The 20,113-nt window shown below is 40.4% G+C and overlaps 1 protein-coding gene across 2 annotated transcripts in view; it reads right to left on the reverse strand.

Moving 5' to 3' along the window:
• Window positions 1–299: 299 nt before the first annotated feature.
• cpne2 (copine II) overlaps window positions 300–20,113 on the reverse strand; it is a 64,688-nt gene continuing 44,874 nt past the window's right edge. Inside the window, exons 6-13 of one of the 2 annotated variants that reach the window (XM_079681079.1) lie at window positions 17,681–17,764; window positions 17,370–17,459; window positions 16,947–17,045; window positions 13,790–13,876; window positions 11,785–11,844; window positions 1,860–1,993; window positions 929–983; window positions 300–420 (exon numbers count right to left, since the gene is read on the reverse strand). In XM_079681079.1, the coding sequence (XP_079537205.1) occupies window positions 361–420; window positions 929–983; window positions 1,860–1,993; window positions 11,785–11,844; window positions 13,790–13,876; window positions 16,947–17,045; window positions 17,370–17,459; window positions 17,681–17,764 (669 nt within the window). In that variant the 3' untranslated portion in view covers window positions 300–360. The remainder of the gene's footprint in view (window positions 421–928; window positions 984–1,859; window positions 1,994–11,784; window positions 11,845–13,789; window positions 13,877–16,946; window positions 17,046–17,369; window positions 17,460–17,680; window positions 17,765–20,113) is intronic. The other variant, XM_079681080.1, reaches the window with a different exon arrangement.

Raw genomic sequence — 20,113 nt, forward strand, 5'->3', positions numbered from 1 at the left:
TATATAAAGCGCTTTGAGGGGTCGATAAGACCTGATAAAGCGCTATATAATTACAGTCCATTTACCATTACAACCTATAAGCATAAATTAGCGACTGTGTTTTCAGCTAATACTATTGTGCTATGCTATATATGTCGACATTTTTATCAGTCAATCAATCAAAGTTTATTTATATACCCCAATATCACAAATATAACATCTGTCTCAGGGGGCTTTACAGTTTATACAGCATACCAATATGACACCCTCTGTCCTTCAAGAAGACAATCAGACTCAAAGGATCCATTTGAGAAAATAAAAACCAATGCATGATTTAAATCAGCAGCATGGTCATGGATGGAGTGTGAGAGTACTACAAAGTTACTCACCTGAACAGAAGGGGTTTGTAGGGTCAAAGTTGATGGCAAATTCATGTGACACCTGTAGTAGACGAGAAACACAGACCATGATATTGCTTCTTCATTACACTTTAAAATATTGTTGAAAAATACTGTCCGTTTCTCCCACACTTTCTCCCTCCCTCCCGCTCTCTGAACGGCTCTCTTTTCTTTGTCCTTTTCATCAGCTCAGTACCATGGCAACACAGATGGGTTGACAGTTGCGTATGCGTAATCATGTGAATATGCATGTATAATATTGCTAACAGTTTTATCTCCTGTGTGTGTGTGTGTGTGTGTGTGTGTGTGTGTGTGTGTGTGTGTGTGTGTGTGTGTGTGTGTGTGTGTGTGTGTGTGTGTGTGTGTGTGTGTGTGTGAGAGTGTGTGTGTGTTTGTGTCAAATACATGTATTATACTGTATAGGCATGTTTTAACTACAAGTCTGCATGTAAACCCTCCTCCCTTTTTTGTGCATACACACATACTGTTGTACATGTATCACACACACAAACAACAATAACAACAACACCAAAAAACACACACACACATACCTTCCAGTCTGGTGCGAGTTGGGCTCCAAATCCCAAAGCAGGAAACATTTTGTCGCTGAGGAGGAAACCATGACAACAGATTTTGAACATTAGTTAAACCTGCTTCTTTGTTTTTTCATTCAAATTCAGTAAACTGGATTTAGACAGCAAACAGAATCCTGTTACCTTTTACATTAAGAATCTAGTTCAAGTATATTTAAAGAGGAACCAGCAGTATAAATAAGCAATTTAGCAAAATGGCTTCTCACTAAGAGAAGAAGCACCTGCTTTCTGAAGGGCAGGATACAAAGAAGAGTGGTTCTTGGGTATGATGGGATTCAGATGAACAAGTTGAATTGTTACTACAAAACCCACAGTGACGACAGTACACAAAAGTTAGGTTTTCAAAAATCCGTCACTCTGGTCTTTGTAGAGACACAGCATCATAAGCTTTCTCATATGGCCCCAGGCCAATCTCCTCTCATGCTTTTAGTTTTTGGGTGGTCCAAAGCAAACAATCAAGGTGTGTAAAACCAGTTGAAATACTTAATATAGCAGTTTTGAAGCAGTGTTTGTCTAAAGGCACTTAAGGTGCCATTGCTGCTAAATATCCATACATCCTATTTGAAATACAACTAAAAAAACAATAACAAAGCCAACAAAAACATATTTTAACGATATGGCTGATAACAGGATACATGTCAATTTAGTAAAGCTTCTGATTTCAGCCAACGAAGATGACACCATTACACATTTAAAAAAAATATGTATGGGTTGAATTTAGGACCTTGGTTTGAAAACAGTCGAAAAACCTTTGGGATAATGTAAGAACACAACTCCAAAAATTATACATGTGTAATCCTTTTCATACATTTTATTGCATAACTATTACATATTATACCTACTTTACATTAGGATAACTGTAGTTCTGTATCTGATCAAAAAGACTCACGTATCATAGTCCTGTATAATTTGTCCCACAGCTAAAATGGCAGCGAGATACTCGTTGCTGCCAAGTGGGTTAATGTAGTGGAGGGAGGACGGCTCTCGAGGGTTCCCATTAGATGCTGTAAAGTCTATTCCAACCTAAAGAAATACAAAGAAGTGACATATAAGAGGTCATTTTAGAAAAGCTGCAGTGTTTTTACATTAGGGATGTTCTAATGAGCTCAGGATAAGTGAGGGTTGTTATCTGTTTCCTTTATTACCTTCTCCAATAAGTTAACAAAGCAGAATCACCTACTATAGCACAATGACAGGTGAATAAGTGAGGCAGCAGCAACAGCAAACAAACAGGAATGGTTGAATCTCTTTTGACATAAAATACAAATGTCTTATTTATTTATTCCTTGCTGTGCAGTATATTATCATGGGAATATAAAGGGTAAATTGGTTCATCTAGTTATTACAGAAGCTGTGATTTGTAATACTCTTATGCATTTCAACATGCTGCTTCACTTACCGTAGCAACTAATGGTTTTATGAGTTTCTCTATTAAAGGATCAGTAAGCAGTTTTATGTTAAACTATATAACTATAACTAACTGTCTTAGCCTTTGGATTCACAAATTGCAGAGTTTTCCTTCTTCCAAATATCCTCTGGTTTTAGAACTTTTTAAGAGTTTAAAACTGCCCGTTTTCCTCATGTAGGGCTCAGTGATCCTTTCTTTTATTTATTTATGCCATTCATTACTCAATTTGAAGTAAAGGTCTGAAAGTTTAAAGAAAATAAGAACTGGAGTTGCTGGTAAGTTTTCAAAACAGTGTCTGAGCTGGAACATCTCATTATTTTGGAGTTAAAGGACTTTGACAGTCGCATTTTGAGGAAAAGACATCGCATACATAGCTGGTTTGAGAGACAATTAGCATGATTTATTCAATATTGTGATTGATTTCTGAAGTCAACAATCCATGCTATGCTAAAATTGTCTACCATGATATGTCAGTGCAGCCTTTGAACCTTATAAAATACCCGAGTAGCAACCACTTAGTACTGGAAAGTGTAGTTAATTTAAAATGCCTTAAACCTGACTCAAAATCTGAAAATCAGTCCGATTTTATAAATTATAAGAAAATGACCCTACTTCTCACTGAATTTACTACCTTAAACATTAGTTTATAGACTCAATTGCTGGTTTCAAGTCTTGTTTAATTTAGCAAATGCTATTGGGATACCTTGTGAAAGGTTGTTATAACGATGTTGTCCGGTTTGGTGTTTTGTGTACAATTTTGAACCTTTCACAGTGGGTTTGTTTTCAGCAAAATGTCTTTTTCAGCCTCATTTGTACATAGCTCCACCATCTTGCCCAAACATGGTAATTTCTGGTTCCCCAAAAAAAATGGCAGTGGCCAAAATGCCTAACTTGAGGCTACCAACGTTAGTGTACAAACCAAACGGTGACGCCACTGTCGCTGCATCCACTTCATTAATACAATGTATCCATATAGGCCTACCTGTCAACCTTGTAAATACAATTTTGACATTTAACCTGACTAACAATAGACATTTGCCCACTGAATAGTTTTCCTAATTCATCATACTTAAGACGGTGGCCGTTTCTCAATCTCGAGGATTCTGGCTTCCAAGCCAATATTTCAAGGATGATATGTCATCGAGTGCCGCCGAAGGACTATTCCAATCTCCAGCATACTTGGAATTCCACCGAGGCCGCGTCCTTGGTTTGGGGGAAATTTCGAGGCTGCACATGGGTAGACTTCGCGTCCTTCAAATCTCCACAATGCTTTGCGCACGGACCAATTTCAAATACCCTTGCGGAGAAAGGCTGAACTGACGCAGCACACATTTGAATGTAAGTGCAGTATGTAGTGGAGTAGAACATGTGTTGTTAAATATGTTACTTTGTTACATTTGTTTGTTATCACCAAAAATGTTTTCCGGAAAAGTAAAGTAAAGCAAGTTCATGATTAGATTATTTGTTTTCGGTACAGTTTATGTTGAAATCGTTAGAGAGAGTGGCACACTTGTCAGCCTGTTCCATTCTTCTTCTTTTTCCGAAGCCGTGGCTTGGAAGCATACTTGCTTCGTTTCTGAAGGAAGTGACTCGGAAGTACGCGACTACCAAGCCAGCATCCTCGCGATTGAGAAACACCCATTGTTATTTCAAAACTTCAAGGTCACAGAGCAAAGACTCAATGAGAATTTCCTTATTTTTGAGAATGCAACCTTTCCAGCTGTGGCCAAAAAGACCAATCTAGGCTTATAATGTCCCTGAAACCACACAGAAGCATATTTTTAACACATATGACCACAGGGTGATACTACGATGAAAGAATATATACAAATATGAACACACAGATACTTCAAACACATGTACCCAATATAAAAAGGCTCACACACACACACACACACACACACACACACACACACACACACACACACACACACACACACACACACACACACACACACACACACACACACACACACACACACACACACACACACACACACACGCGCACACACACACACACCCACACACACACACACAAAGCCTAACATAATGAGATTAGGAGTGACAAGCTTTTCCTCCGGCGATGAATGACGACCTGTGAGCTGACAATGACCCGACCCAGAAAATCCCTCCTATCAGCTTTAGTATTGTCTAAACCAGGGGTGCACACACTTTTTCAGCTTGGGAGCTACTTTTAAAATGACCGAGTCAAAATGATCTACCTACATTAAAAATGCTACATTAAAAGAAAATGCTACATATATTTATATATATATATATATATACTGAGTATACCTTATGTCGTTGTACCTTGCATAACTGCATGAACCCGTATGGCACAATACAACTCAGTACATTTTTGGTCATTACGTACATTTTATACCCTTTCTTTAGAAGAATTGTATAAATTGGAAGGCTAACTAGGTAATCAGCCTGCCGGTGATTTGCAGCTGGCGCGGTCGACTGCGCATGCGTGGTGAACTGCGTGTTAGAAAAGATGAGAACCAGACTGGCCTACCTGTACGTCAATCTAGTGGCAAATGCCATAGTAAGGATGGATGATAGGCTAACTATTTTTTATTAATTTATTTTTCAATGCCAATGCGATCTAACCACACTACCTTTGCGATCGACGTATTGGGCACCCCTGGTCTAAACCATCTCCTTTCTCTCTTTGTTTGGAGTGTTATGAAACGACAATGTTCTGGTTCAATGGAGGACAATAACCGAGAAAATAGAGAAGCAGGAAGTTACAAAAAAGGTGCTAGATGTGTTGGATGTTGGGCAAATTAGATAAATAATGGAAAAGAGGTTAAGGCATAGAGAGCAGCAGGGGCAGCAAGAGTGACCGAAATAGAGATGTGGGGGGACATAATAAGGGTGCTGCTGCGTATTTTCGTAAGTTGTAGCATGTATGGTGCTCCTGAAAATGCCTACAGTGTGAAGACTGAAGTAGCATACTCTTAGTTCAGGGTGATAAGCAAATAAGACATTTCTCTGTCATCACAGCTAGTTTTTGCAAATTAAACAACATAATAGATGAAGGGTTTCGGAGTGTATTGCATGTTGCCTAACTCTATGGTAAACCAAGTAATTGGAATAACATGACAAGTATAGCGCACGGTTGAAATCTAAAAGTCAAACCAAGCTGCCACAATAAGACGATTAAAGCATAGTTAATGAAATGGATGTCTAAGATAAGCATGAGCATTTCTTGTTTTTTTAAGAGTGCAAATGATTGCTTTGTGAATTGAGAAAGTCTTTCACAATCAGAGCAATTGTTAGTTGCAGCCAAAAAGTCAAACTTTTGTGAAGAAAAATTAGAATTATTGTGGATTACAGTAGAAATTGGACAATCTATTACAATACAGAAATGACTAAATAGAACTTTATGGCTGTTTTGCTATGGTCGTTCAATCCTGGTGCATTCCTCCATTTTTTTTAAAACAACTCTATCATCATGTATACTAATGAACAGCCATGTGGTAAACTTTTGTTGCCAATTGATGTATTTACTCATGGAGGGAAGTACTTTTGCATTGTTCTCCTGTTTAACTTTATTGAAATCTTCCAAGTTCATACATACTGAAGCGATTCAAACCCTGTTCGGGTTGGTCAGTATTTTTGTGCAGTTGCTCAAGGATCGCTAATCTTATTATCTGACAATTGGGTGGATTTCTGGCATGTCATAAATACCATTAAGATTATGAGGGGCAAAGTCTTTGCCACCTTCTCCTAGAAACTGCCATAACGTTTCCCAGTTTTCTTCCTTTCTGTCAAGATGCTTAGGACCATAGATGTGACTAAGTCCCTCTAAAGCTCTACCACCAACCATGACTTCCTTTCCCCAGGGACAGGTCATGTTGAATGAGACACAGAAGGAATTTTCAGAGTTACTTTATTCACCCAGCCAACAGGCTCTCAGCCTTGAACAGCACTTACAAGCCTGGATTCAGAAAGCAATCCATGGCATACTTGGTCCTGGTGATTTTGTAAATCTGCTTTAACTGCTCATTGGTGTCTCCACAAGGAAACATATACGTTACTGTACTGAATTCAAAATGGCTGGAACAACATCTCTGTTTCTGTTGTTTTACACAGGAAGCAAGCACATTAAACAGTACTTCAAAGGGAATACAATTGAATTTCAACCCATTGGAACTAAAGTAAATTATGGCTCTAAAACAAATTAAATCTCCATATTTGAATTATCAAATGAACCACAAAACCCTTTTTACTTGCAATTACAATTTTTCAGCCTAGGTTTTAATTAATTTTTTCTTACTATGAACAGAACAGTCGATGGCACCCAAAATGTTATGGCATTTTTCCTTCCTCTCTGATGACAGATATTATTCGTTTGATGGCTGTGAATTTGACGACAGTGGGAGCTGAAACCAATCTGTTTCTAACTTATTTCTTGCCCGGAGCTTTTAGTAATTGCTAACACACATGTAGATTAAACACAACATGACAGACCCACAGTTTCAACCAGGAAGTGCACAGAATTAAAATAAACAGGGGAGACAGAGCAACATCTTATTACTGTATATTTCAGAGCATCAATGTGACAGCAAACGTCTGTGACTGAAATAAATTAGAAGGATTTACTAGTGCCACATTACTCTCAAATAATTGACATGCTGACATTCACGTCGGAGGTTTCTCAGCTGTGCCTAGTCAAGTATCAGCCTATTCTCACGCCAGGACCTCTCCGACTCATTTGCAGTTAAACCGCCAGAGTGATGGATGGAGTGCATTCGGATGGTTGAGGGTGTGAACTCTTCTGGAGTTACTCTGTGTTTCATTCAAAGGTGTTCCCAGTGACAACTAAGAGCTGCTGTCCACTGCAAGACCTTTACTGCGGGATAGTCTATTTAGGGTCGAATGATATTTGTTCTGGCAGGTTTTAAATAACAAAACAATAGAAATCCCAGCCGTTTCAAGCATACTTTGGTGGAAGGCTCACAGTAGATAGGGATCTTTCATATCCAATGATATGCGGTTGTATAACCATACATTCTTGTGGATTTAAGGCTACTTAACCGTTCATAGAAACAAGACTTTATCTGAAACAGGGTTGTATTGAGACAGACCTCTTTTCCTGCAGTGAGTGTATTGGATGTTTAAAGTGTCACTGTTAATGTAATATGAACGAATCACAAGTAAAATAGATACTTATCCAAAAGTGACGGACCCTGGAGGACAGTAGCGAAGGGAGCTAGGTTAACTCAGATAGGACCTAAGGCTATTCTACTACCTGGTCTGCTTCTGGCTAATGCCTGGTCGCAAGGAAAATAAAAATAAAATAAGAATCAGGCCAACCCAGCAATGATGGATAAAGAATGCTGTGCCAATATCTTCAGATAAAGCTGAGCAACTGCAGGACAGAGCACAATACTCCAATGGAACAAGAGGAGGCGGACATTTTGTTTACATTGCTGTTGCTTTAACGTCAAAGTTGATGGCAAATGTTGCCCTAATGTTTTCATGTTAATATGTTAGCCATGATATCTGCCCATCGTTCAGTGTTTTTATAACATTTGTGTTTATCCCACATAATGCAAATTCAACTACCGCCACCAAGGCCAATGGTGACCTTGCACCCTCCTCGTAATTCAGGATGTTACAGGTTCTTTCTTGGACCATGCTACACCCTTCGCCCAAGTTTAATGCAAATCACTTGTTTTTTCTGTACCTCAGGTATCCACTGTATTCTTTTATTTTGCTTTCTTGTGTAAATTGATTACAACTGCATTTTGTTGTGCAACCCTGTGTTAGGTGGCGTGCATTTGTATTTTATCCTTGAATCCTTGAAAACCAGGGACTCACAAGGGGCACATAAAAAAAAAGAATGATCACAATCATTCATATGAGGCTGAGATATCCTGACTTTTATTTCCTTGCATCGATAAAGTTCCAAAAACACTGGATCCAAAAATGTACATTATCCTAAAAACTCACATGTTTCAACCCTCACACCTCTGGTTTGAGAAGGAATTTTGTAATTTAACAGAAATGTGAAGTACCATCAGATATTGTTAGGCCTTGTGAATGAAGAAATATATGACAGTCTCATATTTAGCCAATATTGCACGGCGCTAATCCATTGGACAATATGATAAAGCCTGGATTTAAGATGGAAGAATTACATATAATATCAAAAAAATGTCATAGACTACTGTAAAGAGCAGGCTGAAATTGATTGAAGGAAAGAAAAAACAGCTTTACTGATATCATCTGTCATCATCTTGAGCTGTGAAGATGCTTGTTTGTGCTCTCATTCAAGAAAAAAAAAAATTCTCCATGAATCCACAGGGACTGGGGCGTGCTCTACACAGTTCTCAATGATATCAAACATAAGATATAAATAATAGCGTAATTCATTTGAAATAATTATTTCACAAACAGCCCATCAGCAGTAGCAGGCTGTCTCTTTGTGTTGGAGTGTAGAGAAACGTTGCTCTCTTCTCCAGCACCCAGAGCCCCGAGGAGAGACTTTCCCCTCCTGGAGATTAGGATTAGAGCCATACTAAGTCTGATTGAACACCGCAAAACAGCTCTTTCTGCATGTGTGTGTGTCAGGGCGGGTGTATGTGGCAGTGTGTACGTGAGGAGAAGATGTCATCGGTGACTGAGCGTCTGCGTGAGATTATGTTTGCCTGTGCATGTCTAAATCAGCCAGTGTGCAGGGAAGGTGCACGCTTGAAGAGTGCAGAGGTACATGTGATAGCATGTCTGTATGAAGAAGATACTGTGTTTGTGTGCGTGTGTGAGAGTGCCAAAGTCATGGTTTGGGAGTTTGCATGTACAGTAAATGTGAAAGCACGAGTGTGACAGGGATATTATGGGTTCACATGTGTGTACGCATGTGTATGCAAATGAGTGTGTGAGCAGGAGAGAGAAAGTATGTGTGTTAATACAGCAATAGATGTGCGTGTGTTCATGTGTGTGTGTGTGTGTGTGTGTGTGTGTGTGTGTGTGTGTGTGTGTGTGTGTTTGTGTGTGTGTGTGTGTGTGTATGGTTGTGTGTGTGTGTGGTCTGTGACAAAAGGCAAAAGATTAGGAGGGAGCAGTGAGGATTTAAGAGTTCCCATTCCGCCTTAAATTTGCTCATCTCACCACCACTAGAACAGGCAAATGTTCCAATTGTATTGAAAGTATGCTCACTGCAAACATGCAATATTATGAATGAGCATTTCTGCTTGTATTCATTTTGGTTTTGGTATTTAATTAAATGGTGCATCTTCAAATTCTCTTCAGAGCTACTTGGAAATGCTACTGCTTCTTTGTAGTTCAGATCCAGTCTCTTACATTTTACACCATTTGTAATTATGAAACAGGTATTCATTCATCTTTTCTGATATATTTTACAATCTTTAAATTACAATTTACAGTACTCATGTGCAATTAATACATTAAACCACATTTATTATTCACTATGACTTACTGTTTTTGAATAATCTGCCACCAAATGAGCCCCTCAGTTGTTTATTCTGCTGTAATATTATGCCACAAAAACAACAACAATCTCAACAATAAGGGTGAGGTAAAAAAAAACGTTCTGACAGTGAAGCTTGTCATTGTCATTGACTGTGTTGAATTTAAGAGAAGCTCTAGTAGCTTTTATGCCCCCTGGAGTAGAAGAGCACATCCTGTGACACTGACAGCATGTCTGCACAACAACACAAGAGAGGTCACCTCCAGATAACACCTTTTTTTGTGCTCGACTAAGACCTGTTGAGACAGAAATACTCACCCTCGCGGCACAATCTTCTATAAGACACAATGTAAAAGTGGTCTCAAAGAAATCCCTGGTTGAACCTATTATCCCATGGTGAAGACATTTAGGAATAAAGACATTTATTTGCTGTGGAATTCAAATCCAATATGGGTCACTTCAGTATCTAGGGTGCAGAGTTTACATGATCCTACAGTATTGCGAAATAGGTCATTATTGGGTTTATGTGCTTAATAAGTTAGAGAGTTTGACATTTACATTTAGTGGGGATAAAGGTTTATTTAAAATGTTGTATTATTACATTTGTTTCAGTGAAATTGTGGTTTGAATTGAATACTTTTCAGCATATCAATAATCTAAAATTGTAGTTCCTACAGCCACATAGCTACAGTTCATCACAGCAATTTTCTGTTTGTCTAAATACAAAGATTGCATATTTGAATGAATCCAATTAAGCGTAAAATAGATTTAAATAAATGTGCTAAAACATGCTTTAGAGTAGAGTTCTTTAAAATAAGGACTTGGATGGTTCTATAATTGTTCCATCATTAGAGGTAGGGCTGCAAATAAAATCTGGAATGGTTCATTTCTGGTGTGAAAACGTTTTCAAACAATCACAGGAAGCATACATTCATTGCCCTTTAATTGGTTGAAAAAGAAAACGTCTTCTGTTTGGGTAGCTTGTGAACTAGTTTGCTATTTGCGGGTTTGATATATCTACATTTGATTCATGTACTGTTTATCAGACCACAAATGAGACTATAGTTGAACAAATATTAAAATAAAAACAAGGAGCAGGTGTAAATCGAGAACACACTTAAAGGGAAACGTCACAAATTCCAGCATGTTACAAACTACTCTATCGGCTGCATCTGGAGCCAGTTCTAGCTCACAGAGCTGGGAAATTGTTGTAGAGATAGGGAAGAGAAAAAAAACGGACACTGTGAACAGAATGTATAACTGACGGTGTTTATGTGTTTGTATCTCTTATTTGTATTCCGTAAGTGTGCATTTGTTCTTAGTCTAAACAGATACATTAGACTTGTGTGTGAGAAGGTGTCACAGTAACAGTGAGCCAGTCTGAACAGTCCAAAGATTTATCAGCACAGTAGCTGTATTTGTTGGACAAACACAGAGAAAAATAATATAACAATTCAATATGTGTCTGGTGTGTGTGCGTGTGTGAGATTGGCTATTACAAAACAGGAGTCTTTCTCACTCACTCAGTCACAAAGAGGTGTGACATCACCAGGGACACACAAGAGTTCCTCCTAACAAGAGACCAAAACACACTCTCTCCCTCCCTCTGGTCTTTCTGTTTCTATCCCCATATCCTGATCTCACACTTACTTGCTATTCCCCATTTCAGAATATACATTTCTGGTATTAACAGGTTTTTTCCCTGTTGCCTTTCTCCCCTCCTATTTCTACAATACAAACAAGTACCCTCGTTTTAATGGTTCACAATACCCCATTACGCGTGTATACTCCACCCTCACACTTTTCCTTTGTGTATGTAAATGATTGTGATCCAACTGTAACCCCAGGAGATGGAAATAAAAAATCTGAATGTTTTCCATCTGTTTTCGAGGCATGAGGAAACATGTATCTCATTACCATATAATTACAGAAGCAGAAATACAGGCATGTTTATGATTTACTCACCGTAAACATGAGCTGGCATCCTCCCAAAATATAATCCAGGAAAGTGTAGTCTCTTGTTATCTAGAGAAACAAGAGTCACAAAACAAGTAAGAAGAACACCTACAAATACCGGTTTCATTGATTATAGATTTATGAAAGGAGAGAGGTCCTGTTAAAAAATGCATGCGATCAAATCAATAAAATCATTAGACTGTTATTCTAGAAACAAGAAGAGAGATGATTATAATAATTGTACTTACTCAAACACAACAGACATGAAGTAAACAACCCAACTAAACACGGCACATTGTAAAAATATATTTTCATAAGCATAATTGTTCTAAAATTACAACAAATACCCAGTTTTTCCAACTGAAGGTACCACCAATGGAGCGCCAATTACTTACTGGTTTGAACCAAATTTCCTCTCCAATTACGAGGAATACTTAGCATGGATTTTACTGCCATTAGTCTTATCCCTGCGGGCAGCCAACAAATATAATTACTGTATTAGTCGTTTTGTGCCGATTGTGAATGTGTGTGTGTGTATGTCTGTACAAACGCTTGTTCATGATTGTGCGCATGAAAATAAGTAGAAGGAAAATAATCAATTATGAAAGCTTGTCATCATGTGCACACAGCTTTAAAGTCAATCCAATAGGAACCTTAAGACTCAGTGTTTCATCTTAATGTGTCCTCTGGGGGGCTCAAAGCTACTGCGCTAATCAGTTATTCAGGAGGGAGGGAGTTATGGACACATACTAAGAAGTGTATCAGCAGATCAGAACCACAGTGCTTTCATAATATGTTCAAGATTGAGTCGGGAGATGTTTTGTGGACAATCAGGTGAGTGATTTTTGTTCTTCCAGTTCAGAATTTAATGCACAAAACTTATCCTGTTGACAGTCTGGAATTCAACTTAAACTTGTTATAAATGGCTCTGACATTATTCTGAGCCAATCAATAGATTTTGATAAATAGAAAATGAACCAGCTCGCATAATTTAAACTGCATGAAACTGCAGCAATGCTCGTGTCCATTGAACAATTGAAAGGAGTGGATTGCTTTAATGCCCTTATGGTGGATTCTGCAGCGGTATAACAATAAAACTATCCTAAAGCGGATGAACTAACTCCATATGGAGATGTCAAGAGATGTCATATGAAATGTGCTTTATATGGGATTCCACAAGTCTAAGTGGCAGGCTAATTACTAACCATCAGTCTTAACGTGAACATTATCTGCACCGACACCTGACAGCAGTAATTATTTGGAAGCTAGCAAAGATTCAGATTGTAATACAAACGTGGATACTGCTAAAAGAAAAGACTAAACTAAAGCTTGGTTTATTTAATCATCATCCACACATCACCCACCCATCCATCCATCATCATTCATCAACCAATTTCTTTATTTGTCCATATTGTCCATTCACCAAACCATCACCATCCATCTAGTCATCCGTTCATCCATAATACATCCATCAATTAATCAGCCATCTATCTAACCATGTATCCATCCTCCATTAATCTATCCATCAATCATCCCTTGATCCATGAATCACCAATTCAAAAACCATTCATAAATCTAATCAACCATTATTAATGATCCAACAATCCATTCACCCAATCATCATCATCATCCATCCACCCATACATCCATCCTCCTGTTTTTTCACCCAACATGAATCTATCAATCCTTTATCCATTATCCTTCATCCATCCATCATCTATCCATCCACCAAACATTCATCACCCATTCTTTCTTCATCATTCATCCACCCATTTGTCCATCTTTGATCCATTAATCAGCATCCATCCATCCATCCATCATCCACCCATCCATCCATCCATCATCCATCCATCCATCCACCCACCCATCCATCCATCCATCATCCATCCACCCATCATCCATCCATCCATCATCCATCCATTCATCCATCATCCACCCATCCATCCATCATCCATCCATCATCCACCCATCCATCCATCATCCATCCATCCATCCATGATCCATCCATCCTCACCTTACATGACTTGACAATGATAAAGCCTGAGTTTTTATAATTCTTTTTCTTCTTCTGTTTCTTGGGGTTGATGCAGTCAAACTCCACCTGAAGAGATGGAAATACAGAGAAATGCAGATCAAAAATCAGTATCAGAAGAGAAGGAATTGAGAAACAATTTCCTGAAGGAGGGGGAATGATGGTAACAGTAGAGATGACAGCACAGTTGTAAGGAGTAGTGAGACGGGGGGGACATGAACAGACGACTGAGAGGCAGTGACTTGGATCTGCATGTATTCCACACACCGCCTACAGTCACTGCAACTTGACAGTCAAACATGGAGATGTATTATAAGCAAACCATTATATAGTGGTGTAGTATACAGTCTATATGTGAACCGACATGTAAATGGGAAACATGAATGCATTGTTAATTAAAAACACTATGAATTCATTTAAAGAAAAACGAGTATAAGGACTTTCTAAAATACTGTAAATCATACAAACACATTAAGCTATGTATTTGATGGAAAGTGGCATTTGAGACATGCACACAAACACGCATTCACATGTCTTCATTCAGCTGGTGATCATATGACAGGTACTGTAGCTCTAAATGCCTTGTCATGTTACTAGGGCTCAGTTAAATTCTGTTTTACATCTCAAAAGCACCTCTCATTTTCTCATCCTTCTTTTCACAACGTCTCTCTTTTTCCATCCCCCATCTTGTTATTTTGTGTGTGTGTGTCCCTACATCATTACCACACATGAAGAGACTCAGTGGGAGAACAAGTCATGAGGCTGCTTTGGCACATGCAGTTTCACAAATGAACACACATTTTCTCACAAACAGACCAGATGTGCACACACACACACACACACACACACACACACACACACACACACACACACACACACACACACACACACACACACAGACACACACACACACACACACACACACACACACACACACACACACACACACACACAGACACACACACACACACACACACACACACACACACACACACACACACACACACCCACACACACACACACACACACACACACACACACACACACACACACACACACACACACACACACACACACACACACGAATGAACGCTTTTCTGATCCTTGCATCTTTACATCCAAAGCAGACCAAGAATGCAAAAGTCAAAAGAATGAATCTTCAGTAGCTTTAACATGAGAATGCCAATACTATGTACATGATTATTCCTGATTTGTTGTTAATACATGCAAATTGTCAGGGTTGAGTGAAGCAGGCAGGACCCAAATGAAGATTTCACATAAATATACCTTTATTCCAATTCCAAAACGTCAAAAACTGAACACTACCCCGTGACACAGTCAAAGACAAACAAGGAACTAACAATGACAGACAGAAAAACCAGAACTTAAATACACACACGACTAACAAGGTGAACACAATCGAGTAATCAGACAGGAGGGAACACAGACAGAAAGCAACAGGCAAGACAGGGGGTGAACACTTTTCAAAATAAAACAGGAAACCAAAGACCGAAAAAGACAAGACAAAACAAAACACAGACCGATCGTGACATTACCCCCCCCCTCAAGGGACGTCCCGAAAAAAGCCGGGCCGGGCATAAGGGCGATGGCAGCGGCTGGAAGAGACAGGGGGCCGGGCCCGAGGGCGGGGGCCCCGGCCGGGAAAGTCAGGGGGCCGGGCTCGAGGGCGAAGGCCGCGGCTGGGGAACTCAGGGGGCCGGGCACAAGGACGGGCAAGAGCTGGTGGAACCCCTGGCGGGTCAGGCGTAGACGGGACCCTGGACGGAACATGGGCTGGTGTCAGTGGGACCCACGACGGAGCAAGGGCTGGTGCCGATGGGACCCCAAACAGGACAGGACATGGTGTTGGCAGGAAACCCAGCGGAGCACGTGTCGGCGGGACCCCTAACAGGACAGGATATTGTGTTGGCAGGAAACCCGGCGAGCAGGTGTCGGCGGGACCCCCAACAGGACAGTATCTGGTGTTGGCAGGAAATCAGGCGGAGCAGGTGTTGGCTGGACCCCCAACGAAACAGGTGTTGGCGGTACCCCCGGTGGGACAGGTGTTGGAGGGACCCCCAACAGGTCAGGGCACGGAGTTGGCAGGACTCCCAATGGAACCCCCAACGGAACAGGCCATGGGTTTGGCAGAACTCTCAGCGGAGCCCCCAACAACACAGGACATGGAGTTGGCAGGACCCCCGACGAAGAAGGTGTCGGCTGGACCTCCAACGGCATAGGACATAGGGTTGGCAGGACACCCGGTAGAAGAGTAGTCGGCGGGGCCTCCAACGGCACAGGACATAGGGTTGGCAGGACCCCCGGCAGAAGAGTAGTCGGCGGGACCTCCAAAGGCACAGGACATAGGGTTGGCAGGACCCCCGGCAGAAGAGTAGTCGGCGGAACCTCTAACGGCACAGGACATAGGGTTGGAAGGACCCCCGGCAGAAGAGTAGTCAGTGGGACCCCCAACGGGACAGGACATGGAGTTGGCAGGACCCCCAGCGGAACCTCCAACGGCACAGGACATAGGGTTGGCAGGACTCCCGGCAGAAGAGTAGTCGGCGGAACCTCCAAAGGCACAGGACATAGGGTTGGCAGGACCCCCGGCAGAAGAGTAGTCGGCGGAGCATGATTCTCATTACCTTTTTGCATAATCACATAAATGCTGTTTGGATTCAGAAAATAAATTGATAAGTGTCTTATAAGTGTCTAAGCAGCTGAGGTGAAGCAGCAAAGTTGATGCTGTAGTTACAATCCAGATCATGACCTTCGCTATTTCAGTTCCCTCTCTCTGACAAATTCATATTCTTTTCCAGTACGATAGCATAAATAAAATACTAGAAAAAGTAAGAGGTAATAGATAACATTCCGGTTATCTAGGTCTCCGGGCCCCATCATTGCTATTTTACTTCCATCCATCAGATACCTTTGGCAATTTACAACATGTTAGCATGACGACCAAAACTTGATGCCTACAACTGTGGGTTTGCAATTTTTTTGTATCTTCTTCACAGCCAAAGCATTTGCGTAAGAGGTGTTTCCCTGATTTCCACGCTCTTGCCTTACAGAACAGCATCAGCACGCAAACTTGTTCCTGTGTATGTATCATCCTGTATCCTTGGTAAGTATCTGTTACCTCTACTGAGTTCTGGGCTTCGCTCATCTTGGCAGCCGTGGTTTGAAACTCTCCTATGAAGTCGTGGCCTCCGTCATTATCATAGTCGTAACACAGGACCTGTCATGGTGTAGAACACATCACATCAAGCCATCACCTTTGACATACTCCCATGTTATTAGCTCATCGTAAAAACTCTTATGTTCTCCTAACTTCAACCAATCATTGGTTACATTATACTATACAAACAGTAGCACTTTTTTAATCCTGAATACCTTTTTTCATTTTGTGTAGTTTTGTAACAAGAGCATTTGATGACATATCAACTTAAACATGATCAAATGTTAATGCATTGCCAACGGTGCATAAACATGCTACGTATTGTCCATCTAGTAGACAATACAAACAACACCAGCTTTGAAACAGATGAACTTGATGACTAACCTTGATGTTTCTGTCCACATCTCCATTGCAGAGAGAAATGAGTGGCACAGTAAAGGGTTTCCATGATGGATCTAAAGTGTTCTTTATAACCTAAATTCATAGAAAAGGAAGTGCACTCAATCATTAAATTACACAGCAGCAGATATACAGTATAATGCAGTTGTAGCCACAATAGATTTACCTTCACTTGGTGCTTTACACTCATTGCTAAAGTTACAGTGTATGAGCTCCTGGTTTAGCTAACAATGACTGCTCATGGTTGACATTAATGAATGTCAGATTAAGGTGTTTAATCCTCACTGATGACTCACCTCTGTCCTGTGCACCAGCATCCATGTGCCGTCTTCTCCCTGTTTGTGAAACTCCAGGTAGGGGTCTGACTTCCCAAAGAAGTCCTGCACAGCACAAAGACAGCTTGTTAAAAAGTACTTTTGATCATTCCTATTTTTATCCCAATCCCTCCTTTCCTCAGCCAAACTACTTATACTAGTTTGAAGATAAGTTTGAACTGACACTGGTTTCGCCCTCTTCTGGACAAGATAGGTAATACTCGTCTCCAATCATACACACACGTTCCACCATTTGAGTAAACGTAGACGGCAAATCTAGACTAGCATACCCAAACATTTTCAAACCACAGAGCATTATGCCATAGCCAGTGGTGGCCGGCCCATAGGGGCGCTAGGGGCGCCGCCCCACCTCTTCCCACATTAAAAATTAAAATTAAAAAACTTAAAATTAAAAAATATATATTTAAAAATATATATATATACTTTTAATTTTAATTTTTAATGAACAAGGTAAATATTATATAATTGGTATCAGTAAAATGTATAATCTACAATAAAATCTCGTTTAAAATGGTGTTACAATGTCTAAAGTTACTGATAAGTCACATGTTTCCTGCCTGGCCTTGCCCATGTATCATTACCCTCTCTCGTCTGGGCGCTAAGAGAGGAGCCCTCAACCAGTGCAGCAGCAGCCACTAGCAGCTGACTGTTGCTGTAGCCAATCAGCGTCGTCAAATCTGATGATCGTCGGGCGCCAATGTCAGCGCCCGGTGCAGGGTTATGGCTAGAAAGGATCCGTCTTGTGTAAAACTCTCGCGAGAGTTTGCGAGTCACGTGGCTGAATGTTTACGTTTGACAGGCAGCCTTTCAGTTACGATCGTTAACATCAGTGGGCCACAGCAAATGATGGTGAGAAGCTAAACTATCTATTAATTATGTCAATTAGAGGGAGTGTGATTGTAACTGTGTGTGTGACTAGCTGGATGCAAAGAGGTAAACACTGTCTTTTGTTTCCCATGCTTGCTCTTCAAACACCCGGGGACAGATAATATGTGTTCGTGCTAAATAAGCACACACACACACACACACACACACACACACACACACACACACACACACACACACACACACACACACACACACACACACACACACACACACACACACACACACACACACACACACACACACACATTATTGTAGTTGAGTTTTGACAGCATCCATCAAACTAGATATTTTGCCTTAATGGTCTGTTTTCTAATATTTCTTTGTTTCCGAACCACGTCTGTGTCTGCATATAATGTTCGTATTTAGTCTCCTCAGGGTTCCCGCGGGGTTTTAAAAAGTCTTACATTTGATAATCTGAATGTAAGGCCTTAAAAAAGGTCTTAAATATGACAAAAAAAATAAGAAAGGTCTTAAATATGATTTAGAAGGTCTTAAAAATGATCGGATTTGAAAGGTACTTCTGTGTTGCGATAGCGTTTAAATGTGTTTTGGGGGAAATGTCCGGGCTGCAAAGTAACCAGTACGGTAATAGCCTTTCAGTTCCCCCCAACAATTTGTATTGAATTAAATCAACATGGAACCAGTAATCACTAACTTTGTTTCCCCCGGCCCCTTATTGGAGAACACCCAGCTAGTAACCTAGCAACCAAGCTTCAGCTTGCGGCAGTCAGAAACTCATGTATCTTCGAATCTACTTACAAATAAATATGGGGAAGTGTCAGTTCAACCGTATTTGGTTGGAAAACATCTAATTTAGTGCTTGGTTGAAACCAGCGGAGGGGAACGTGTTTGAAGCCCGCCGCACCATTTGCAAAAGAAATAAGCGTTTGTTTTTCTAATGTAGCGTTAGCTAGTGGAGCGTTAGCTAGTGCAGCAGCTCCCGCAACAACACCGGGGGACCTCCGGGCGACGTTTGGGTCTACGTCAACCCAAAAAAGCGGAGGTGCTGTAGACGCTAAATACCGTAGCTAAACACCAATCATACAACAGCAACGATGAAATAGTGTAGCCAATTTAATTGAAGGGGTAATTTCTCAAAATGTTCCCCGTGTGGTTTATTCCAGGGATTCCCGAAGTGGGTGTCGTGAGATGATTACAAAATAAAAATGGAAAAAAAAAATATATATATATATATTTTCCATTTTTCCATTTTTTTTAAAATATATATATCTTTTTTAATAATTATTAATAATAACGTTTGCATAGACATTTTCAGGGGCGGACTAGCCATTTGTATAATTTCCCCGCAATGAGGCTCCCCCTTTGACAATCCACTAGCGCAGTGTTTCTCAAACGTTTTCATACCAAGGCCCCCCCCCTCCCCCCGTCGACCCCCTGGTTTCCAAGAACACAGAGTTTTCAGACCGGTTCTGATTCTGATGCCCGCATCCTAAATGGTTGCATTTCCCCAAATGCTATCATGTGGTTTTGCACAATGACCCCCTC

The sequence above is a fragment of the Notothenia rossii genome (assembly GCF_949606895.1).
Source record: "Notothenia rossii genome assembly, chromosome: 5".
In the NCBI taxonomy this organism is placed as follows: Eukaryota; Metazoa; Chordata; class Actinopteri; order Perciformes; family Nototheniidae; genus Notothenia; species Notothenia rossii.